General features: G+C 41.5%; 1 protein-coding gene across 1 annotated transcript in view; it reads right to left on the bottom strand.

The window, feature by feature from the left end:
- Positions 1–26763, bottom strand: part of LOC126335794 (glycerol kinase-like) — a 285428-nt gene that overhangs the window by 36114 nt on the left and 222551 nt on the right. The window contains exons 8-9 of the mRNA XM_049999258.1: positions 8857–9062; positions 2003–2140 (exon numbers count right to left, since the gene is read on the bottom strand). Coding sequence (XP_049855215.1) covers positions 2003–2140; positions 8857–9062 — 344 coding nt within the window. The remainder of the gene's footprint in view (positions 1–2002; positions 2141–8856; positions 9063–26763) is intronic.

Here is a 26763-nt window from a genome sequence, read left to right as displayed (position 1 = left end):
CCAGCAATTCAACAGCTGCCATGCTTTCTACCCCAAATAATCCCTCCCATACATCCTGTCCACCTGGGCATGGTGTGTTTGCATTGACTAGTACTCCCTTGCCCAATGTGCTGAAGGTCTCAAAAAGTCCTGCACAGAGAGACACTATGTCTCAGGCCTAATGCGCAAAAGATTTCCCTTGCCTTATCCTCACATGCCTCCAATCATCCCACCACCCTCAAGAACCAGGTACAAACTAGTGCCCCCTTCATCACCCAGTACCATCCCGGACTGGAACAACTGAGCGACGTCCTTTGTTGGGGCTTTGATTATCCATCATCGTGCCCTGAATTCAGGGACATCCTAACTAGATCCTTCCTACACCTCCTAAAGTGGTGTTCTATCACCCTCCCAATCTCCACAACATCTTATCCCATCTCCTATGAAATTTTTCCAATCCCAATCCCTTGCCACAGGGATCATATCCATGTGGAAGACCCAGGTGCAAGACCTTCTCAATCCTCCCACCAAGCACTTCCTATTTCAGTCCTGCCACAAGATTATCCTATTCCATCAGAGGTACGACTGCCTGTTAAAACAGCTGTGCCATATACCAGCTTTTCTGCAATCACTGCATAGCTTTTTATGTTGGTATGACTACCAGCCAGCAGTGCACCAGGATTAATGTCCACCACCAAACTAAGGCCAAGGGCAATGTGGACCTCCCTGAGGCACAACATGCAGTTGAACATGACTTCAATGGCTGCTTCACAGGCCAGGGCATGTGGATCTTCTCCTCCACCACCAGCTTTCCTGAACTGCACAGATGGGAGTTATTCTTACAACACATTCTTCCAAAATCATCCTGACCTCAACCTATGGTAATCTACTGTCGCACACCTTTCACCCATCGGTTTCCACGCCCTCTGTCCTATCACTTCCTCTGAATTCACATATCCTGACCCACACTGTGCTCTGCGCTTTGCCAATCCACCAAATTGTTTTTTCCCCTTGTCTATTCATCCCCTTTACTCCTCCCAGTTTCTTACCATCCTCCCCCCTCCCCTCCCCCACAGCATGCTGATGCTGTGCATGCCAGCCTTGTCAAGCTTCCATCTAGTCCCTGCATGCTCTGTCAGGTGATGCTGATGCCCCTCTTCATACCTGTACCCTGCTATCCCTGCACCTTTTCCGACCCCCTCCAGATCTCTGCTTGCATCGATGAGACACCACTGCATTCTGGTCAGAGCAGCCAGAGATAGAGGTCATGTGTGGGTGAGGTATGCTTGCTTGTGTGAATGAGTGTGTGTTTTCTTTTCTTTTCTGAAGACAGTTTCTGCCAAAAAATCAATATGTAGCAGTTTTTTCATTGTACCTATCTGCAACTCATTGAGTCATGTTTATAGTGGTGAGTAGCAATCTGTACTTTTCATAATATTGTTGATATGGACTTTCCATTGTTTGTTGTATTTAATATGCGCATAAACAAAATGAAACAAAAAAATGTAAAGTTATGCAATGATAGTGGGTATGCCGGATAGCTAAAAGTTTATCACAGACAAGAGACAGTTAAAGAGGTTGATGAATTTTGCTAGTAGTATCTTGGAAGTAGAATATGTAACAAGGAAGATGCAAGAAAGTTTTAGTAACAAGGATTGCACAAGACAAGAAGGGCATCCTATAAAAAGAAATACAATATAACATCCAACAATATGATGTTGAAACCACACCAGTTGTAATGAAAAGCAAGGATTGAAGGACATCTCTATACTGGTACTAAAGTGGACAGTGGGGAAGAAAGAAATGAAATGATGAGAAGGGTTTGAAATGTGATGTTGCTAAAACTTTTCATGAACAAATATTTCATGGGGAGAATAAATCTTTGTTGAATTATAAACACAGTAATTCTAAAAATGTGAGCCTTATCTTATAAATAATCCTGCTGTTCTATTTCTACCTTTTAAATATATACTCATATTTTTCTTTGATTAGTTGTCATAAAATAACAAATGCATATACATACCATCTTCTGATACTGATGGTTCAAAAACATCAGTAGAAGATAAACAAAATTTTTTTATATCAACTGCTTCTATTCCTTCTGCAATCCCAGCAGCAATAGCAGCTCCTAAAGCAGTTGCCTCTAATAAATCTGGCCGAACTGCAACAAGCAATTGTAAAACTGCAACGAGCCATTGTAACCTGCATGGTCATATATTATGAAAATCAGTTGTAACACACAGGTTGTGAAGAGATTCTGTGGTACAGCTGAACCAAAACAAATTTACCCTTAAATTATGTTCAGTTGTGGAAGAGGTAAATAACTTACAGAAATGTTTGATACAGCAATGAATGCAGTATATCTTCAAGTATCTGTTGGTTCTCAATGTTCCTGCTAGGCAGCATGTACAACATTCGAGTTATTCAAACAGTCATAATGGAGTCATGTAATGGTGCAGAGTGTGCACAGCATTGTTTATGGTTTCATGAATCCAAATCTGCTGTTACAGTTCAGAGACAATTCTGGACTAAATATCGCAAGCCACCATGTCATAGACAAACTGTTATTAATTGGTAGAATTGTTTGACAAAAGGTAGCTGTGCATCACGGTAGGATGCTGGGTCAGGGATGGTTAAGAGCTCTAACACAGCAATTGAACAAGTTTGGCAGTCTTACATTTGTAGTCTGGGTAAATCAACAAGACGTGCCAACTTAGAACTGAATATACCTAGTGTCACAGCATAGAAGGCATTATGGAAACACATACCATTGAAACAGATTTTAACTGCTGCAAGATTTAGGCGAAAGTAACAAAGAAAATGAGCTGAGTTTTATGTAGAAATGTTTAACAAAATGCACACTGAAGATGATTTTCCTAGTAAAAGTGCATTCAGTGACAAGGCCAGCTTGCATAACTGTGATAAAGTGAATAGGCATAATGTTCAGATATGGGGTGAGCAAAAACCGCATCCATTATCAAACATATATGAGACTACCTTAAGATAGTTATTTTTGTGCTGTAGCAATAACAAAATTTATGACCCTTTCTATTTTTCCAAGTCAATTGTACTTGTGTATCAAACTTGGACATTCTTGAACATTATCTAATGCCTCAATTACAATTTGATATGGGCACAGAATTTATTTCACAACAAGATGGTTCACCACCACATTATCATCATGAAACTGTTGTGTATTCCTGGCAGAATGGGCCATCTTGGACTGAACATGTTGGAGCAAATCCTGGTCACCATGATCACCTCATTTAACCTCAATGGACTTCTGTGTATGGGGTTATGGTAAAGACAGAGTGTTTGTTCCTCCAGTTTCAGGAAACACTGATGACCTGCAAGAAGTGTCAACACAAGTCATTGCCACCACATATCAAGACTTGCTTCGTAGGATTTTGCATAAGAAATACATGAAATGTATTCATAGTTGTGAATATGGCCAACCATTATAGGTGTAATGGAAGTGGAGACTAAAGCTTGAAGAGTATGTTTACAGGGCATTTTATAAAACAAGAAAATTAAACAGTAATGCAGATGCTCTGAGCAGAATAAGGCCCAGAGAACAAGAGCAAACAGAGGAGAAAAAAGCTGTTTTGTGAAAATACTAATGCATAAACAGAGGAGAGCTCTGCAGTGCTTGCAAGTGGGGATACCAACCTCATAAGCATGCAGCAAGTATAAGCAACCCCGAGAATAAAAAAGAAAGTAGATAGTGAAGAGGAAATTGTGCCCAAAGAGAAGTAGAATATATTAAGAGAGATGCATGATAATCCATTGAGAGGACACCAAGGAACACATAGGACTTTTGAGAGAATGAAGTCATACATGCGGTAGCACAGAATGAAGTGTGATATTGAAGATTATACATGGAAGTGTACATCATGTCAGAGAAATAAGTGTATGCAAGTAAAAACAACAATGCCTTTAGAGATCACTGACACAGGTGAGACAGTGTCTGAAAAGTAGTTCAAACAGGAAGACAAGACACAGACACAGTGGATGAAGCATTTGATGAACAATTAGTATTGAGATATGGCTCAGTCCCAGGCAAAACCCATGCTCGGGAAGCAAAATGAGGTTTGGGGTTAATGTTAACCATCCATATGCCTGATTGGTGGAGCCATTGACAGTAAACAGATGCTAATCATCATGACTACAATGAGGCAGGTGGGTGCCTGGGTAAACCAACACATCCGTTCCTGTGTCCACCAAGAACGCTTGTTTTGTGTACCATTTGGTAACAAAAAACCAATGGCTGTTATCCAGAGAGTCAGTCACTGTCAGTACTCACTTCCCAATGTGTTTCCCATTTTGCATGGTGAGTTGGACTTCCTTGCTCTGTACTGAACTGTATATGGTACCAGCATAATTTTGTAGCTGATGGCAAATGACTTTGACTCCTTGTTGAACAATAATATCATTGTTTGCTGGTACTTGCCTGGAAAGCTGTGACTTGTGTAGTAACTTCCACCAACTGTGCTTGGAGCAATGCAAGTATTGCAATAGTGGTGTTATCTGATTGAGGGCCAACATCCGTATAACTCGCTGATGGGTGTATTTCAACAATGAGGTCAGCTGTCTATGCAAGTGCATTAAATCCTCCTGTGCACACAGTGACTATTTTTTGTGCATATGATGCCAGCCATGACAACCAAATGTTTCTCAGAATGTTGTTGCTGTCTGTGCTGTTTGCCAATATCAGCAGATAATACAGCAACTGTGACGGTGTGCAGTCACCTAGTTCTTTCACCCACAGCACCTTAACTAATCCCTTAGTTTCAGACTATGACATGCATTCGATCAGTTCATTTTTAGGTGCTGTATACCACTCTGTAGCTGATATCATGGGTAGAATGTCCTGCACTTCAATGAGCATCTATTCGTTTAGTGTTACGACAACGTAACTATATTAGGTCTTGCCAGCAGTAACATGTGTCAGCACAAACCACCTCACCAACTAAACAAACCAAAGCAGTGGTTTTTGTTGTCAGAATGGAGGTTACTTGCTGGCACCTCATCTGCACTTGTTGGTGCTGCCATTGGTAAAGTCCAGTATTTACATAAATCAAGTAGGAAATACATGGTGCAGCATTTGCACATGCTGTTGGTACTGTTGAGTCTTGATCACATTGGGCAGTGAGATTGTTTCTTATTAATCACTTTGAATCCAACATGGTTATCTTATGATCACATCGGGGTCACCAATAAATTTTGGGTCTTACTACAAGATATTTATTTTCAGCACTTAACAAATGTAGTGTACAGAAAAAAATGAATGAGTGGTATCTCTTGATACACATAGCAACCAAGGAAAAACAAAAAAAACACAACATTAGTGATCATGCTACCACTGATTAACATGCATTACACATCTTTGAGTTGGCACATTTTTCATCATGATGATTTTCACTATATGACCTGTTACCACAGGTCTAATAAACAATATTGAATGTATACAAGAAGGGCAGCATGGATGGACACAATTTTTTTTTCAATTTATGCAATTTCACAGAGATGTTGAACTGGCATACACTTGACAACAGACACAAACTATCCTGAGAAAGCTTACTTACAAAATTTCAAGAACCAACTATGAATGATGACTAGTAATATAATAGAACCCCCTCCTGTAGGGATCATAAGGACAGGATTAGAATAATTATGGCATGCAAATACATAGTTCAACAGTTGTTCTTCCCATGCATCATACATGAATAGAATGGGAAAGAGCCATAAAAATTGGTACATTGGGAAATACCCTCTGCTATGCGCTTCACAGTGGATTGTAGATTATGTATGTAGCTGTAGATGTAAACCTCATATTTGTCTAATTAATTATTAGTAATCATTATTGTGAATTACCGAAGATGGTAATTTACAATACTCATTACAGTGAGTTGGGTCATTGATAAAAATCAGAGGACTATGAATGACATGATGAGGCACTCTGCAAGTGATGGTATCTCACTCGTAGGATGCTGAGACACATTCTGCACTATCCAATACAACTTTTTGCTTTCTTTCATGTTGGTATGGACCAAGCCACTTCCCTGCTGGCCCACTAAGTACTTGGATTTCTGTGAAAATATTGCTGACTGATGCTATTGAACACTTTTGACAGCTTACAAAATATTGAATATGTCTACATTCTTTTATTTACTCAATCCAAACATTGGCAGCAAAGCCAAATATAGCATTTTCTGTTCATACTTTTTTAAACCTAAACTGTATTTTCTGATGATGTCATGTCCACTGAGATGCTGAACAATTTTGGCACGCATTATTTTCTCCAATGCTGCAGACCACAAAAAGCAGTTCAACAAAATATTTGGTAAATTTATGAGGGTGAATAAAATACAAACAGGATTTTTGCTCCTGAGCATCAACAGTTGGTAGGACCAGAGCCACACGTGTAGTATTGTTGGATGGGACTGTTAGGAGTTGGGTGAGCTGACTGTTGCATGCTTCCAACAGCTTTGTCAGTAATGCTCATGATGTCAGTGCAACAGGCACACCTCTCCACCACGAAATGCATAATTATGAAATTTCTTGCTAATGAAAGAGTTCAGGCATCATAAATTTTCCAGTGATTGACTACACAGTTTGGTGATCAAACACTGTCAAGGATGCATGTGTTTGCCTGGTGTAAAAAGTTCAAGGAAGGACAAGAATTTATGCAAAATCAGCAACATAATCGCTGTCCTCAGACCAGCATTACAACTGAAAACATTCATTTGGTTTGAGATATTCTTGAAGAAGGTCAGTGGATGAGAGTATCAGAAATTGCTGAGCAGGTGGGAATACGCTGTGGGAGCTATCAAGCCATAATCAAAAACGATCTACACTTCCAGAGGTATGTAACAGATGAGTCCCTCCCCTTCTAACCAAAAATCAGAAGTTAAGAAGTTTGGAGATCTGTTGGAGGCTTACAGCAAGCTCTGCAAAAGAAGGTGATGTTTTTTTGAGTTGGATAATCACCTTCTACAAAATGTGGATCCACCACTACACTCCTGAATCCAAATAAGGCAGTATGGAGTGATAGCAGAAAGGGGATGGAATCCCAGTGAAAGCCAAGACTCAATTGTCAGCTGGCTAGGTTCTTTCAACTGCTCTTTTTGATCAGTAATGCATTTTGCTCATTAATTTTTTTGCGTGAGCAACATGCAATCAATGCTGTATACTACTTCAAGCTGTTGAAAAAGATGAGGGATGGGTATCACAGCAGAATACAGGATCAACTGATTCAACAGGTCATCTTCCTCTGCAACAATGCCAGGCCCTGTACTGCAGCTCTAATGGTCTCCAAACTACAGGAAATGCACTGGACTCAACTTGATCATCCTCTTTATTATCTTGACCTGTAGCCAAGCGATTACCAAGTTTTGGACCAAATAAAGAAGCTCTAGAAGGATACTGATTTATAGATGATGAGGGTGTGGGGGAATTAGTGCCTAATTGGCTCCTGATGCTACCAGCATTCTGTGATGCTGCAATAAAAAGCTTTCCTTCTTGCTGGGAAAAATGTATTTCTAAAATGGGAACTATGTGGAAAAATAAACTGTAACTGCCTTTTTCAATAAATGATTTTTTAAAAATAAAATCCAATTTATATTTCATTCATCCTCGTGTAGTACATGTTACACATTATACTTAACAAAAATTAAAACACTTAAGATTCTAAATTTGTAAAATATGAATTCCATTTATAATGTGACAAAATAGATGCAAGCACCAATTGTTTATCCTCCACTGCCTATACATTTTACTATGTTTCAAAAAGTTTGGACCTTATTCAATAGAAGACATATTGAGCCACACATTAGTAACATAAATTATGATTCCAGAATGAGATTTTCACTCTGCAGCGGAGTGTGCGCTGATATGAAACTTCCTGGCAGATTAAAACTGTGTGCCCAACCGAGACTCGAACTCGGGAACTTTGCCTTTCGCGGGCAAGTGCTCTACCAACTGAAATACCAAAGCACGACTCACGCCCGGTACTCACAGCTTTACTTCTGACAGTACCTCATCTCCTACCTTCCAAACTTTACAGAAGCTCTCCTGCGAACCTTGCAGAACTAGCACTCCTGAAAGAAAGGATATTGCGGAGACATGGCTTAGCCACAGCCTGGGGGATGTTCCCAGAATGAGATTTTCACTCTGCAGTGGAGTGTGCGCTGATATGAAACTTCCTGGCAGATTAAAGCTGTGTCCCCAACCGAGACTCGAACTCGGGACCTTTGCCTTTCGCGGGCAAGTGCTCTACCAACTGAGATACCGAAGCACGACTCACACCCAGGTTCGCAAGAGAGCTTCTGTAAAGTTTGGAAGGTAGGAGACGAGGTACTGGCAGAAGTAAAGGTGTGAGTACCGGGTGTGAGTCATGCTTCGGTAGCTCAGTTGGTAGAGCACTTGCCCGTGAAAGGCAAAGGTCCCGAGTTTGAGTCTCGGTTGGGCACACAGTTTTAATCTGCCAGGAAGTTTCATAAATTATGATGCTTGTACTGAAAGTTATTCTTTCATATTATTCCATAGATTCTCTCTCATTAAGAGCTATGCTTTTTTGTCATTTTTCTAAGAGCTTTTTATATAATATTAATTCTATTCACAGCAATCATCTACCTTTGATATAAAAACTCCATCCAAGTGTATAGCAGTTACGAAGTTAATCAGATGAAAAACAACAAATCTCAGAGTTTTATAAAATCGCTGAAAGTGTGGTTTAATAATTTTTTAACTGTATAACAAAGAAAGGAACTTTGTTCAAGATGTAAGACAACTATAACATCTCATATCTTTCATTTAGTAGGTATCTTTCAAATGCCTGACATGTGCGAATAAAATATTAAAAACAAAAGAATTTACCAACAGAAATGCCACATGTATCTGCTAGCAGCTGCATTAGTGTGTTGTTTACAGTTAAACCACCATCCACAAGTAGGCTCTTTACAGTAATTCCACAGTCCTTATTCATAGCATCAATAACATCTCTTGTCTGAAAACAAACTGCTTCCATAGCTGCCTTTATAATGTCTGCTCTTGTTGTTGTTTCTTCTATTCCACATATAACACTGAAACAAAGTCAATAATAAGATTTTAATACAGTATGTAAGCAGAGAAACAAGAAAAAAATACAAGACGTAATTGAAATGCTTATAATGAGAGATGTGTATATTTGTTCATTCATTGATTCTCACATTGTATTCTGTAGTTTGCACTCATGGTGGAGAACTTACAGAGATGCTGAGTGCCTCAAACAATTGATGCAGACTGAATAAAAAAAAAGTATTATTATAAATTACATTGGCAACTGTCACTTAGTGGTGTTTTTATGTTATCTGTCAAGAGCATATACCATATTCTATTGATCCTTTAAAATTTAAGTAATTGGCAGAAAGTCCATTTTGTCTTACATCTTGATCAGGCACCAAATATTCAACTATTGTTTTTTTATTGAACAACTTCAATATTTTGTTGGATATAATTCAGTCTCTGTGTTTCCCTACAGTTTCTGTTCTCTATAACTCCTTGTGCTACGATGGAAGTTAGTTCCTGACATCTTAATGCAAGTCCTATCATCCTGTACTTACTTCTTAGTCAATGTTTTCTAAATATCCCCATCCTTGATAATGCTGTACAAGTCTACATAATTTTCAACATCCTTCTGAAACTCAAAATCTCAAATGCTTTGATTATTCTTTTTCCTGGTTTTCCCATGGACCATGATTTACTTCAACATAATGCTTTGCTCCAGGTGTACATTCTCAGAAATCTCTTCCTTGAACTGAGGCCCACATTTAATGGCAGTAGATTTATTTTAGTTAGGAATGCTTTCTTTGCCTGTACTAGTCTGCTTTTTATGTCCCCCTTGCTCGATACATCATGTGTTATTTCAGTTCCAAGATAGCAGTATCACTTCACTAAGCCAACTTTGTGGTGCCCAGTTTCTATGTTAAGATTACTGCTAACCTCAATTCTGTTTTTCCCACTATTTTCATCTTTCTCTGGTTTACACTAATCTCATATTCTGTGCTCATTGGGCTATTTTGTCCATTCAATAAGTAATTCTTCCTCACAGTCACTGAGGACAACACAATCATGAACAAACTGTGAATTTTAATTGCACTTCCAACTACATTAAAAGCTTAATGGTTTTTGTTGTTAACATTAACAGTTAGTTTTAGGTGAAATGTGATGTACATATGCACAATACAAGTCACAACAGTAATTTTTATAAGTGGAGCTATACATTGTGGCGCAAAAGTATTCAATAAGCTCACAATTTGCTGGATATAGACTGGGAGACTCAAACGTTCATAACGGGTGGCAGGGACAAAGAATCCAGTGAAATACTTTTAAGTGCTTTATCTGAAAACTACCTTGAGCAGTTAAACAGAGAACCGACCCGTGGCGATAACATATTAGACCTTCTGGTGACAAACAGACCCGAACTATTTGAAACAGTTAACGCAGAACAGGGTATCAGCAATCATAAAGCGGTTACTGCATCGATGATTTCAGCCATGAGTAGAAATATTAAAAAAGGTAGGAAGATTTTTCTGTTCAGCAAAAGTGACAAAAAGCAGATTTCAGACTACCTGATGGCCCAACATAAAAGTTTTGTCTCAAGTACAGATAGTGTTGAGGATCAGTGGACAAAGTTCAAAACCACCGTACAATATGCGTTAGTTGAGTATGTGCCAAGCAAGATCGTAAGAGATGGAAAAGAGCCACCGTGGTACAACAACCGAGTTAGAAAACTGCTGCGGAAGCAAAGGGAACTTCACAGCAAACATAAACATAGCCAAAGCCTTGCACACAAACAAAAATTACGCGAAGCGAAATGTAGTGTGAGGAGGGCTATGCGAGAGGCTTTCAATGAATTCTAAAGTAAAGTTCTATGTACTGACTTGGCAGAAAATCCTAAGAAATTTTGGTCCTATGTCAAAGCGGTAGGTGGATCAAAACAAAATGTCCAGACACTCTGTGACCAAAATGGTACTGAAACAGAGGATGACAGACTAAAGGCCGAAATACTAAATGTCTTCTTCCAAAGCTGTTTCACAGAGGAAGACTGCACTGTGCTTCCTTCTCTAGATTGTCGCACAGTTGACAAAATGGTAGATATCAAAATAGACGACAGAGGGATAGAGAAACAACTAAAATCGCTCAAAAGAGGAAAGGCCGCTGGTCCTGATGGGATACCAGTTCGATTTTACACAGAGTACGCGAAGGAACTTGCCCCCCTTCTTGCAGCGTTGTATCGTAGGTCTCTAGAAGAGCGAAGGGTTCCAAAGGATTGGAAAAGGGCACAGGTCATCCCCGTTTTCAAGAAGGGACGTCGAACAGATGTGCAGAACTATAGACCTATATCTCTAACGTCGATCAGTTGTAGAATTTTGGAACACGTATTATGTTCGAGTATAATGACTTTTCTGGAGACTAGAAATCTACTCTGTAGGAATCAGCATGGGTTTCGAAAAAGACGGTCGTGTGAAACCCAGCTCGCGTATTCGTCCACGAGACTCAGAGGGCCTTAGACACAGGTTCACAGGTAGATGCCGTGTTCCTTGACTTCCGCAAGGCATTTGACACAGTTCCCCACAGTCGTTTAATGAACAAAGTAAGAGCATATGGACTATCAGATCAATTGTGTGATTGGATTGAGGAGTTCCTAGATAACAGAACGCAGCATGTTATTCTCAATGGAGAGAAGTCTTCCGAAGTAAGAGTGATTTCAGGTGTGCCGCAGGGGAGTGTCATAGGACCGTTGCTATTCACAATATACATAAATGACCTGGTGGATGACATGGGAAGTTCACTGAGGCTTTTTGCAGATGATGCTGTGGTGTATCGAGAGGTTGCAACAATGGAAAATTGTACTGAAATGCAGAAGGATCTGCAGCAAATTGACGCATGGTGCACGGAATGGCAATTGAATCTCAATGTAGACAAGTGTAATGTGATGCGAATACATAGAAAGATAGGTCCCTTATCATTTAGCTACAAAATAGCAGGTCAGCAACTGGAAGCACTTAATTACATAAATTATCTGGGAGTACGCATTAGGAGTGATTTAAAATGGAATGATCATATAAAGTTGATCGTCGATAAAGCAGATGCCAGACTGAGATTCATTGGAAGAATCCTAAGGAAATGCAATCCGACAACAAAGGAAGTAGGTTACAGTACGCTTGTTCGCCCACTGCTTGAATACTGCTCAGCAGTGTGGGATCCACACCAGATGGGGTTGATGGAAGAGATAGAGAAGATCCAACGGAGAGCAGGTTGCTTCGTTACAGGATCATTTAGTAATTGCGAAAGCGTTACGGAGATGATAGATAAACTCCAGTGGAAGACTCTGCAGGAGAGACGCTCAGTAGCTCGGTACGGGATTTTGTTAAAGCTCCGAGAACATACCTTCACCGAAGAGTCAAGCAGTATATTGCTCCCTCCTACGTATATCTCGCGAAGAGACCATGAGGATAAAATAAGAGAGATTAGAGCCCACACAGAAGCATACCGACAATCCTTCTTTCCACGTACAATACGAGACTGGAATAGAAGGGAGAACCGATAGAGGTACTCAGGGTACCCTCCACCACACACCGTCAGGTGGCTTGCGGAGTATGGATGTAGATGTAGATGTAGAACTAACATAAAGCAAGAAATTGGTAATCCTAATGTTCTGTTAGCTCCATGGCAAGCAGCAGTGTTCATAGTATATCAGCCTGATAAGTAGTAATGTACAGTAAACACGGCTCACATTCATAGATTTAAGCAACTATTTTCTTTCAAAAATTTAAATTTAATCAGTCAGTATAACTGAGAAGGCAGCAGCATTTTTCCAAGGTTTTTTTTTTTTTTTTTTTTTTTTTTTTTTTTTTTTTTTTTTGGCTTAATGTATAAATTTTCTCACTATACATCAATGAAAGTTCTCCTTCTTGATAGTGTGTATGGAATACGATGAGTAAATGATGTAGTGAATTTACCTTCTCTTCAGCCAAACTGACCATCATGTAACAGTGTAAGGTAACATTCTAATAGTTTTTTTCTGGTGAGGATTCATGAGCTCAGCTGTAAGCTGTATTTATTTTTCTGTTAAGATATGCAAATATCTTGACTTTGCTGGTGAGTCCAAGTAAGAAACTGTTTTACTGAACCTCTTAGCAACTTTCAATTTAAAGGCTACTACAGAACTCCAATGCACATCACAAGAACCTCAGCCACAATCCTTGATGAAATATTTATGAACATGCCCTTGAAATATTCAAAACAAACCTTCAATACAGGTATTGGGGACCACACACCCCAAAAAATTAATATAACATGAGGAAAACAGCTTGGTTCATTTAATCTAGTAAGTATAATGATCAGAACATATAACATTTCCTTCTCTGTCTGAGCCAAGAAAATTGGGAGGAAATCTATAAACAAGAAAATACAAAAGATAAGTTCAACAAATTCTTAAATAGTTTTAGCTATTGTTTTGAACTTTGTCCCCCAATCCATAAAATGACAATGACAAAAATGGACTGGAAAATAAAATGGCTCAGAACAGGGATACAAATATCTGCAAAGGAAAGGAGATTACTTCATGAAATATCTAGACAGCACACCACATCTCCAGAATTTGATTCCTATTTTTAAAATAACAAAATGTTTTAACTAAAGCCATAAAAGTTGCAAAAAGAATTGCAATGTGTTCCTTCATAGCAAACAAACCAAATAAAATTAAAACCACATGGGATATTGTAAGACAAGAAACAAGAGTAGACCAGAGAAAATACCATAAAATCAATTTCGAAGAAAACTCATCTGCAATATCTGATCCCCAGCAGATAGCAAATAATTTTAACTCCTATTTCACCAAGGCATCTGAGATTATGGTGAAGCAAATCTTTTGATATGCTGCCACTGCAAATCAAATTAAAACTATCCCTAGTAACAAGTCTCTCTTCCTATACCCAACAAACAGACAGGAAATCCTAAAAACAATAGAGGAGCAATAATCAAAACCTTCCTTTGGCACTGACAACATAACATATCATGCTATTAAAAATGAGCATCCTTATTAGTTAGGCCCATGGCTGACGTATGCAATAGCTAACTTTCTGAGGGAATCTTCCCAGGAAAGCTAAAAATAGCTAAAGTGACACCAGTGCAGAAAAATGATGAAAATGTAACAAATTAGAGACCAGTCTCTCTACTATATGTTTTTTCCCTAAAATAACTGAAAAATCTTTTGCAAAAGACTCAAAGATTTCATGGAAGAACATAAACTTTTCTTGCCCGCATAGCATGATTTCCGAAAAGACAAATTCTCCAAGACAGCTATTATTGATTTCCTAAAAAAAGCATTGAACACATTTATATAAAAAAAAGAAAATCATAGCAACAATATTCCTAGATGTTTCTAAAGCATTTGACATCATTAATCATGGTCATATTGCTTAGAAAGCCAGAAAATGTTGGTGTCAGAGGCCCAACCTATGAGTGGGTAAAGTCATAGCTTCAAAACAGACAGCAAATAGTTGAAGTCTTGAACAAAGAAAGCAAAAATTTAATTTTTTACCATTCAGAAAAAAAAAAACGGTGTTAAATACAGTGTGCCACAGGGTTCCATACTGGGACCAATCTTGTTCTTGCTGTTCGTAATTGACTTGTAATCACCCATCCCTAACTATAAGTGCATTAAATATGTTAATGATTCAAATTTTTTTATCAAAGGAAAAATGGTATTAAAATTCTTACTGGATGCACATCAATGCAAGTGCTAAAACAAGTGCACTACACACAAGTGGAATCACTACCAAGGTATGGTTTAATTTGCTCGGAAAATTCACAAGTCAGCAAAATCTGTTTAATTGCACAAAGAAGTATTATAAGAGCCATAGAAGGCACAGCACCTCGCCCTTCATGGAAACCTTCATTTAAAACGCTTCATGTTCCTCCATTACCATGCCTATATATCTTAGAAACAATAATGTTTACAACAACAGTCATAGATGACAACAGCAAGATTGCTCAAAAAACCCAAAATATCCATCCATACAACCCAAGGAAAAACCAAGATTTGCGTGTGCAGTTTGCACATACAATGCTAAAACAAACAGGATCCCTTCAGGAAGGGAAAAAACTGTACATCAAACCACCGAAAAACATTAAGGCAATAACTGGCTTGCATAAATTAAAACTGCTGTGAGCGGCTACTAGCTACAGAACTGCTACTATAGTGTTGATGAATTTTTGTCTACCATGTAAATATATGAATAGGTTGCTTCATCAAGAAAGAGGGAAGGAGAGGGAAAGATGAAAGGATGTGGGTTTTAAGGGAGAAGGTAAGTAGTCATTCCAATCCCGGGAGCAGAAAGACTTACCTTAGGGGGAAAAAAGGACAGGTATACACTCGCACACACACACACACACACACACACACACACACACACATATCCAACCGCACATACACAGACACAAGCAGACATTTGTAAAGGCAAAGAGTTTGGGCAGAGATGTCAGTCGAGGTGGAAGTACAGAGGCAAAGATGTTGTTGAACGACAGGTGAGGTATGAGCGGCGGCAAATTGAAATTAGTGGAGATTGAGGGCTGGCGGGTAACGAGAAGAGAGGATATACTGAAGGGCAAGTTTCCATCTCCGGAGTTCTGACAGGTTGGTGTTAGTGGGAAGTATCCAGAAAACCCAGATGGTGTAACATTGCGCCAACATGTGCTGGCCATTCCTCATTACCAACAAACACTGTCTGCCTGTATCCATTCATGCGAATGGACAGTCTGTTGCTGGTCATTCCCACATAGAAAGCTTCACAGTGTAGGCAGGTCAGTTGGTAAAACACGTGGGTGCTTTCACACGTGGCTCTGCCTTTGATCGTGTACACCTTCCAGGTTACAGGACTGGAGTAGGTGGTGGTGGGAGGGTGCATGGGACAGGTTTTACACCGGGGGCAGTTACAAGGGTAGGAGCCAGAGGGTAGGGAAGGCGGTTTGGGGATTTCATAGGGATGAACTAAGAGGTCACGAAGGTTAGGTGGATGGCAGAAAGACACTATTGGTGGAGTGGGGAGGATTTCATGAAGGATGGATCTCATTTCAGGGCAAGATTTGAGGAAGTTGTATCCCTGCTGGAGAGCCACATTCAGAGTCTGATCCAGTCCCTGAAAGTATCCTGTCACAAGTGGGGCACTTTTGGGGTTCTTCTGTGGAAGGTTCTGGGTTTGAGGAGATCAGGAAGTAGCTCTGGTTATTTGCTTGTGTACCAGGGTAGTTGCGGGATGTGAAAGCTGTTTTCAGGTTGTTGGTGTAATGGTTCAGGGATTCCGGACTAGAGCAGATTCGTTTGCCATGAAGACCGAGGCTGTAGGGAAGGGACCATTTGATGTGGAATGGATGGCAGCTGTCATAATGGAGGTACTGTTGCTTGTTGGTGGGTTTGATATGGACGGACGTGTGAAGCTGGCCATTGGACAGGTGGAGGTCAATGTCAAGGAAAGTGGTATGGGATTTGGAGTAGGACCAGGTGAATCTGATGGAACCAAAGGAGTTGAGGTTGGAGAGGAAATTCTGGAGTTCTTCTTCACTGTGAGTCCAGATCATGAAGATGTCATCAATAAATCTGTACCAAACTTTGGGTTGGCAGGCCTGGGTAACCAAGAAGGCTTCCTCTAAGCGACCCATGAATAGGTTGGCGTACGAGGTGTCCACCCTGGTACCCATGGCTATTCCCTTTAATTGTTGGTATGTCTGGCCTTCGAAAGTGAAGAAGTTGTGGGTCAGGATGAGGCTGGCTAAGGTAATGAGGAAAGAGGTTTTAGGTAGGGTGGCAGGTGATTGGCGTGAAAGAAAGTGCTCCATCACAGCGAGGCCCTGGATGTGCGGAATATTTGTTTATAAGGAAGTGGCATCAATGGTTACAAGGATGCTTTCTGGGGGTAACAGACTGGGTGAGGATTCCAGGGATTCGAGAAAGTGGTTGGTGTCTTTGATGAAGGATGGGAGACTGCATGTAATGGGTTGAAGGTGTTGATCTATGTAGGCAGAGATATGTTCTGTGGGGACTTGGTAACTAGCTACAAGGGGGTGGCCGGAATGATTGGGTTTGTGAATTTGAGGAACAAGGTAGAAGGTAGGGGTGCGGAGTGTCGGTGGGATCAGGAGGTTGATGGAGTCAGGTGAAAGGATTTGTAGGGGGCCTAAGGTTCTGAGGATTCCTTGAAGCTCCGCCTGGACATCAGGAATGGGATTACCTCAGCAAACTTTGTATGTAGTGTTGTCTGAAAGTTGATGCAGTCCCTCAGCAACATACTCCTGACGATCCAGTACCATGGTCGTGGAACCCTTGTCCGCCAGAACAATGACGATGGATCGGACAGCCTTCAGATCATGGATAGCCTGGGCTTCAGCAGTGGTGATGTTGGGAGTAGGATTAAGGTTTTTTTAAGAAGGATTGAGAGGCAAGGCTGGAAGTCAGAAATTCCTGGAAGGTTTGGCGAGTGTGATTTTGAGGCAGAGAAGGTGGGTCCCACTATGACGGAGGACGGAACTGTTCCAGGCAGGGTTCAATTTGGATAGTGTCTTGGGGAGTTGGATCATTCATTGGGCATGGGGGATATACTTCCCACTAAATATATTTCTTTACAGAGTTTGCAGGAATACTTGTTACCACTTTTGTAGACTTGTGGCATCTAGTGACAGTCCACTGCGCCAGCTGTGGTTTCTCTTTGTTGGGAAATATAGCCTTCAGGACTACGAGAAGTATATAGACCGCCAGACAATGGTGTTTTAATGGTTCTTGGTAAGTATGGTTACCACCAAAGCAGTTCCTGGAAGGGGCTTGAGAAGTATACTTACTACAGATTGATCTATCATTCATGGTACGTGGGAAGCATTTTTACCACCAACTTAGGGGTATCCAAAACTTTTGGGAACACGCCTTACCACCTCTGCACCAGATATATGAAAACTGCTACAACAATCAATTTGTGTTTGTCATGGGCCGCTACAGCTGTCAGACAATATTGCTTTGCTTCTGAAATAGACATTATTGTGACCTGTATCATCTCATACCTTTATTTCACGATAAATTTCCTAGGATTTATCAAAATATCCACGGGTGTACTGCCGGTCTATAGTGTCCAACGGGCACAATATTTCGGCGATCAAACATGTTGCCATCATCAGGTGAACTGACGGACTGAGCTCCTGTGAACGTGCCGGCACGAAGATCCGTACGCTATGGCTGCTCAGGGGGAACTGGGTTCGGTCGCGGCGGCGGCCGATTTAAATACCCTCCGCCCGCGGCGCGCTCCCTCCGCCGTCCGTGCCCCGCGCCACGGTAGCGCGGTGGAACAGATTGCGACGGCGTCTGAGATGACATTGGTGTGATGGCTCCGTCCGCCGTGGTCGTCACAACTATGCGTTTGCTCGATTTACTCTTGATTAACCCAATCGCTGGTTCCCAAGCCTTGCTAAAATTATAGCCACAGTCACGGTTTATGAGGTCGTCATTGGTGCGAATTTCGATGGCCTCTCTAACAACGCTGTCCCAGTATCTCGACGTCTGTACCAGAATCCTCGTGCGGTCATACTCCATAGCGTGATTTTCCGACAAACAATGTTCAGCGACCGCCGACTTGCTCGGATACATCAGTCAAGTGTGCTTCTGGTGTTCACGGCATCGATCCTCGACGGTACGCATCATCTTGCCACATTGACACGGAATCTGGTACACGCCGGCCTTCCTCAAACCGAGGTCATCTTTGGGGCTCCCCACCAGTGCACGAGTTTTATTCGGAGGACAAAACACAGTTCCGACCCGGTGTTTCTTCAGAATGCGGGCGATTTTCCCTGAGAGTGCGCCTGTGTATGGAATAAATGCAGTGCCTACCTCCTCCCTCGTGACTTCATCCATCTCAACAGGTTGTGCTGCAGTGGTTGGGCGGAGAGCACGTTGGATCTGCCACTCTGAGTACCCATTTTTTCGAAACACAGTTCTCAGATGTTCCAATTCCTGGGGTAGACTCTCTGTGTCAGAAATAGTGCGCGCCCTATGTACTAGAGTTTTAAGTACCCCATTCCTCTGTGAAGGGTGGTGGCAGCTGTCTGCGTGCAAATACACTATAGACCGGCAGTACACCCGTGGATATTTTGATTATCACATACGCTAGGAGAAACTCAAGAATTTCCTAGGATTGTTTTTGCATTTGGTAAGTAAACTTTAATATCAATTTTTTAAAATAAAGTAAAAGAAAACTTAAAATAAAAACAGAAAACTCTGTTCACTATTTTTTACATATAATGGCCATCACATAACAGCTTACAAAAGGGAAGAGGGAAATCAATTTACCACCATAATTTTAAAACCTCACAAAGGCGCCATGGTGATACATGTACCACCAAAGTATTTGGTCCTAAATCACAAAAATAAAATTATCAAAAATAAATGTAGCCAGTTGAGCACAACAGTAATATAATAGCAAAAAAATTATTTTTACTGAGCTCCTACAAAAAATACACCCACAAAAGGGTTAAAGGCTCAAAAAATATACAATACAAAGCAATATAATCTTGTCAGCACATAAAAGAAATTATAATTCTGGGACCAATGACCTTGCTGTTTGCCCCTCCCCATACCAACCAGCCAAATTATAATTCGAAATCAATTGTTATCAAGAAGTTGTTCAGTGTTGTTAACATTTGTCAAAGTTAATAGGTCATATAATGAAGAAATGAGAAATGAAGAAACAATTAATAAATTAAAAATATTGTAAAATTTTGGCTCTAAAAAATTTATTTCCATCTATGTAAGAATGTAATATATTTGTAAAAGAGTCAGTCACACCAATGTTTTCTGCAGTGGAAGGGAAAGAAATACTAAGTGGATGGAATTTGCATTCTAATACAATTTGTATCAGTTTTCAGATAATATGAAAGACTAAAACAATTAAACTGGAGCAATGTGTTTTAGTGTGCCAAACATTATATATTAATGAGAAACATGGATGTCATGATGGCAGGACATGGTGTTGTGGACTAGCTGCCTTACAGTTGGGATGACTGGCTGATCTGGTCTTGTAACATCAACCAAAATGGCGTTGCTGTGCTGGTACTGCAAACAGCCGAAAGCAAGGGGAAACCACAGCCATGATTTTTCCTGAGGACATGCAGCTTTACTATATGGTTAAATGATGATGGTGTCCTGTTGGGTAAAATATTCTGGAGGTAAAATTGTTGCCCATTCGGATCTCCTGGTGGGGACTACTTAGGAAGATGTCATTATAAGCAGAAACAAAACTGGCATTCTACGGATCGAAGCATGGATTGTCATATCCCTTAATCTGGGAGGTAGGATAGAAAATTTAAAAAGGGAAATGGAGAGGTTAAAGTTAGATATGATGAGAATTAGTGAAGTTTGGTAGCAGGAAGAACAATACTTCTGGTCAGGTGAATACATAAATCAAAACCAAAAAATGGCAATGCAAGAGAAGGTTGAATAATGAATAAATAAGTAGGAATACGGATAAGCTACTATGAACAGCATAGTGAACGCATTATTGTAGCCAAGATAGGTAGGGGGCCCAGGTCTACCACAGTAGTACAAGTTTATATGCCAACTAGCTCCACAGATGACAAAGAAATTGAGCAAATGTATGATGCGATTAAATAAATTATTCAGATGGATAAGGGAGATGAAAATTTAATAGTCATGGGGGACTGGAATTTGACTGTAGGAAAAGGAAGGAAAGAAAAGTAGTAGGTGAATGTGGACTGCGGGTAAGGAATGAAAGAGGAAGCCACCTGGTAGAATTCTGCACAGAGCATAACTTAATCATAGCTAACACTTGGTTTAAGAACCATGAAAGAAGGTTGTGTATGTGGAAGAGACCTGGAGACACTGGAAGGTTTTAGATAGATTATATAATGGTAAGACAGGGATTTAAGAAACAGGTTTCAAATCGTAAGACATTTCCAGGGGCAGATGTGGACTCCGACCAAACTTCACACTAGTTACTGCCCACCATCCATGTGAAGCATGTGCTGATCTCACTGTGGACTGGTAGACTGAGCCACACACAACTGATTTCATCAAAGTGTACAGGCCTGAAGATGGCACTGATGCAACGTCAAAACTAGTAGCGAAGTAAATATAAAATCTTAAGTACAGCTAGAGGAATTTCATTTTCAATAAAAATTATACCAGCTGTGTCCCACCTTCATCCAGTTTAAATATGGATTTACAAAGAATCCTTGAGTTTTGTCTGAAGTTACTTTTATGTCCGAATATTTATTCCCATTGAGAATGGGATGCTGCGTTTTGTTTGCTAGAAAGTTTTCAGTCTAACCACCATTTGCTCAAATATTCCCTTATATTTGTTTTTTGTTCATTAGAAAGCAGTGTGTAACTGTACATAATGCCCTCCAGAAATCAAGGAACACAATACAAGCCTGGGTCCTGATATATCTTGCTTTCTGGATTTCATGGATGGACATAGTGAGCTGGGGTTCATGGGGCTGTTGTTTCTTGAACCCAGCTGAATCCTACAGAGGGGTTTTGGTCTCCTAAAATGTCATAATATGCAAGAATAAAATATGTTCCAAAATCCTGAAACACACCAATATAAGAGATGTAGGTCTATAGTTCTGTGTGTCTGTTTCATAGCCATTCTTGAAAATGGGCATGACCTGCACTGTTTTTCGATCACTATGAACATCTTTCTCCTCCAGTGACCTGTGGTACATTGACACTACAACAGGAACAATGTCTTTTGCATGTCTATGTATAATTGTATTCATATCCTATCAGGTTCAGTAACCTTTCATCTGCTGAGCAATTTCAGCTGCTTTTTTATCCCATCATCAGTTGCTTTCATAGTGTCACTTTGTGCATCCATGCAATGATTTAAAGGACAAACCACAGTACAATCTTCCCCAATGAAACAGTTTTTGGAAAAAGCCTTTCAGCTTTTCAGTCTTCTGTCTGTCATCCTTTGTTTTGATCCCATTATGGTTACAGAGTTCCTGGACAGGTGGCTTTAATCCACTTATTGATTTAACATTAGACAAAACCTTCTTAGGATTTTCTGTCAAATCAGTAGATAGAATTTTACTTCCAAATTCACTGAACACTTCACTCATGGCTCTCCTTACAATATATAAAATGACTTTTGTCTTAATAATAAGAATATTTATATGTGTGGAGAGAGAGATTGATTTTGATTGAGACTTTACTTTAAGTCATAACTGGTACCTCAATTTTGGTTGCAGCCTCCTTAAATGATCAGCTTCTGCACCAGTTGGTGACATATTATAATTTGGGGGAAGTTATTGTTCTTTAAGATTTAAAGTACGGCTCTGTTACTTGGCCGTATGGTGGATAGCTTTGAGCCCAAGTTTTTGTAGCATATCATAACCTAAGGGACCTCTGTTGTAAGTAGATATGATTGAACAGCAATCTGCTATTGGTGAGAAAAGGAGATTGCTTGGCACACAAACTTCCTTCAAACTACTCATCCTGGTACATCAAAAATGGTCAGAGGAGTTCAGCACCATACTATTGTACAAGAACATAATTCAATTACTGTAATTCAGAAATTATGAGAGGTTGTTAGGTATTGAATGAAAACTATACAGAATTCATTTCTTTTCCTGTATTTTAGTGAATTTTGTACACTTACACTTCTGTTGACTGACAGACAGCGACAACAATGAAGTTCATCTCCTTTTCCAAAAACAAGATATTTCTATTCTTCACTTCCAGAAAATTTGTATACATAAATGTTCAGCAACTCTTACACATACTTTACTCAGTTTTTGCTGTGACATTGCCACAACAATAAACAGTGCCTCCACGACAGTACGCGCAAACGGCGATAGAGGCACTCCACAACTCGGCTGAGCGCGGGAGCGCCACCTAGCTACGAACGGAGCCGGCCGCATGTCATGGCACAGCAGTCGAATAAGAGATACTGAGTTGTTATCATGTAACCAGCTATTGTTTCTAAGTCAGTGTGTTTGAATATCCACGCAATTATTGGTGATTAAAGGTTATAACACTTTTTGGCGATGAGGATTTGTGTGTTCGTGACGGGGCAGACATCGAACAGCTTCTGCCACCCCTCACTGAACAACAAACACAGCTGACAGCTGCTATTCAGGCGTTGTCGATGTCGCTTACTCATCGTCTGTCTTTCTCTTCTCCGCCTCCATTCCCTCCTTATGACGAGGCCGCTGAAGACTGGGAGGATTATGAGAAGCGTTTGTGGCAACAGTTCTTGGCTTTCAGCTTTGTCGATGCTCCTATGTGTAAGTCGTTATTTCTATCTTGGATTTCCCCACGGATCTATCAGCTGCTATCTCAGTTAGCCCCTCTGCGGGAACCTGCCTCTCTGCCCTTCCAAGAAATGTGAGACTTATTGTCTAACTATTACTGAAAAAACACCCACATTGTTGCCGCCCGCGTGGCGTTCTACCGGTGTTGTAAACAGCCCCATCAATCTTACCGGGCTGGGGCAGAACTACACGGTCTGAGTAGGAAATGTCAGTTTGTTACAAACACTCATCATGAGTCTTATGCTGATTCAATGGTTAGGGATGCTATTCTACAGCTTGCTCCTGATAAAGAAGTTCGGCAACGTGCCCTCCAACTGCCAAACCCGTCGTTGTTGGAAGTTCTAAGCATCGCTCAATCCTTTGAAGTGTCTCACACTGCTGGTGTGCAAATACACGCGTGGTGTGATGTAGGCACTGTACAAACAACTTTTGACACGGACAATTTGCCTGTTTCACAGGAGAACGAAGATGTGGCGGCGGTTCTCTCACGTAAACAACGTCACGTTGGGCCGCAACACTCGCAGCGAAAACAGCAACCACAGAAGCAGGTTCGTTCCGCACTTCCTTCTTGTCCACGTTGTTTCGTACAGGATGACAGGGCCACGTGTCCAAAACATTGAGCCACGTGTAATTCATGTAGGGAAAAAGGCCACATTGTTTCTGTGTGTCAGTCCCCTAACGTTGCTGTCGACGAGGGCGAGGCATCGGACATGGATGTTAACTGTGTGCTTTCTCAAACAAATAAGTTGTTTGTTACTGTTCGTGTTCTGGATAAAGACATTCGCATGCAAGTGGACACTGGCTCTGCAGTGACTCTCATTAATTCTCGCACGTATTTGGAGTTGGGCTCCCCTCCCTTGTCTCCAGTTATGCGAAATCTGAGAACTTATAATAAACAGAAAATTCCTATCATTGGCCAGTTTGATGCTTCCACTGCCTACAAGTTTGTGGTTAGGCCTCTCACGTTTTATGTGGTGGATCATGAGGGCACTGAAAACCTGTTCGGTTATGATGCTTTCCAGTTGTTCGGGTTCTCCATTGATGATGATGTGCACCTCATATCTGCGGATATTCTGTATCAACAGCTGGATGGATTGTGTTCTGAATTTTCGTCCGTGTTCTCTGCTGGTCTGGGTCGTGCCAAGGATTTTGAAGCCCACATTACTCTTAAACCTACAGCTCGCCCTAAGTTTTTCCGGGCACACCCTATTTCGGTGGCGTTGCGTGCACCTGTCAAGGCTGAGCTAGACAGGTTAACAGCTTCAGGGATTATCCTTCCTGTTACCTCCAGCGAATGGGCATCGCTAATTGTGGTGGTTTCTAAACCAAATGGGAGTCTGCGATTGTGTGGTGATTTTAGAGCCAATGTCAACGCTCAGAGCCTCATTGACACTTATCCTCTTCCCCGTCCTGAGGAGTTATTTACCAAGCTCGCTGGGGGCCAGTTCTTTTCCAAATTTGACTTATCAGAGGCATACCATCAGTTGCCATTGGATACTTCTTCCAAGGAATTTCTCGTTATCAACACTCCTTGTGGGTTGTATCAGTACCAGTGGTTACCATTTGGCATCGATAGCGCGCTGGTCATTTTTCAGCAGTTTTTGGAACAGCTCACGCCTTCCGTTCCCAGCTGCATAAACTATCTGGATGACATTGTTGTCACAGGGGCCTCCACTGAGGAGCACCTTCGCAATTTGCGTTCACTGTTTCGGGTTTTGCATTTTGCTGGGTTGAGGGGCAATCTGGACAAGTCACAGTTCTTCCAACCCTCCATTGTGTATCTTGGTTTCCACTTGTCTCGTGAGGGGGACATCCTCTACGTCAGCACGTTGCGGCCATTAATGCTCTACCCCGGCCATCTACGGTCAAAGAACTTGAGGCGTTTCTAGGCAAGATTGCTTATTATCACAAATTGCTTCCATCCGCGGCGGCGGTAGCTCATCCTCTGCATCAGCTGTTACGCAAAAACGTCCCTTTCTGTTGGTCTGACGAGTGTGAGCAGGCTTTTGTCCGCCTGAAGGCTCATTTGCAGTTGGCACCTTGTCTTGCCACATTCCGTCCGGGTCAGCACTTGGTTCTGGTGACTGACGTGTCACAGTATGGCCTAGGGGCTGTTCTCGCCCACACAGCCATGGGAACGGGTACACGCTGACTTTGCCGGCCCCTTCCTCGGTACTTATTGGCTACTGTTGATTGATGCCTTCTCGAAATTTCTGTTTGTTGTTCGATGTCCTTCGCTTTGTCCAAAATCTTTGCGTTAGAAGGTCTTCCATCCACGATCGTCACGGACAATGGCCCTCAGTTCTCTTCACAGGCCTTCTGTGATTATTGTACTGGACAAGGGATTCATCATGTTACGACACCGCCCTTCCATCCGCAATCAAATGGGGAGGTCGAGCGCCTTGTCCGCGCTTTCAAAAGCCACATGAAAAAATTCCTTAGTGATTTTTCCACGATGACGCTCTGCTGCAATTTCTGAGCTCTTGTCGCTTCATGCCTCTGGGTGATCGCAGCCCTGCTGAACTCTTGCATGGCCACCAACCGCGCACTCTACTGCACCTGCTGCAGCCGGTCAGGCCTTGTGCTGTGTCCCCTAGTGCGGGAAAATACTCGGTGGGCGCCGACGTGTGGGCACGAGGGTATGGATCTCGGCCTAAATGGATTCCAGGGGTGGTCAAGGCTCTTCACGGCCGCCGGCTTTGTGAAATACGTACGGGCGACGGTATGGTTGTTCGCCATTACGACCAGATGCACCCACGAGTGGTGGCCACGCCGGTGCCACCGCCCCTTCCTTCGTCTCCACCAGCCTGAGAAGCCAGTCCTGTCGCTGCTGCCGATCTAGCGTACATGTTGATGCAGCCAACATCGCTACCCCTTCAGAGTACGCCGGAACCGGCCCCAGTTACGACACCGCCTTCTCCGGGACCCATATCGCTGGAGCACACCCCCAGGTCCACGACACCTATGCATGTTGCTCCAGAGTTTTCACCCAATATCTCATCCAGGAGGCACGTTCCACGCACGAGCTTCCGTCCTGGACATTTTCGACCACACTCTCGTGTCTCTCCGCGGGATGTTCTCGGGGCCTCACAAGAGGCCATGGATGTCTCTGCACTGTCCATGTCTCCAAGGAAGTTAGTGTTTTCTTTTTCAAGGGGGGAAAAGTGTTGTGACAGTGTCACGACATTTAACAGTGCCGCCATGACAGTACGCGCAAACGGTGATAGAGGCACTCCGCAACTTGGCTGAGTGCGGGAGCGCCACCTAGCTATGAACGGCATCGGCCGCATGTTACGGCATGGCAGTCGAATAAGAGATACTGAATTGTTATCATGTAACCAGCTATTGTTTCTAAGTGAGTGTGTTTGAATATCCATGCAATTATTGGTGATTAAAGGTTATAACAGTATTATCACTAAAATAGCAATT

The sequence above is a fragment of the Schistocerca gregaria genome, chromosome 2, assembly GCF_023897955.1.
Source record: "Schistocerca gregaria isolate iqSchGreg1 chromosome 2, iqSchGreg1.2, whole genome shotgun sequence".
Classification (NCBI taxonomy): domain Eukaryota; kingdom Metazoa; phylum Arthropoda; class Insecta; order Orthoptera; family Acrididae; genus Schistocerca; species Schistocerca gregaria.
Note: the sequence above shows the minus strand (reverse complement) of the source record. Positions and strands in the feature narration are given on the sequence as shown.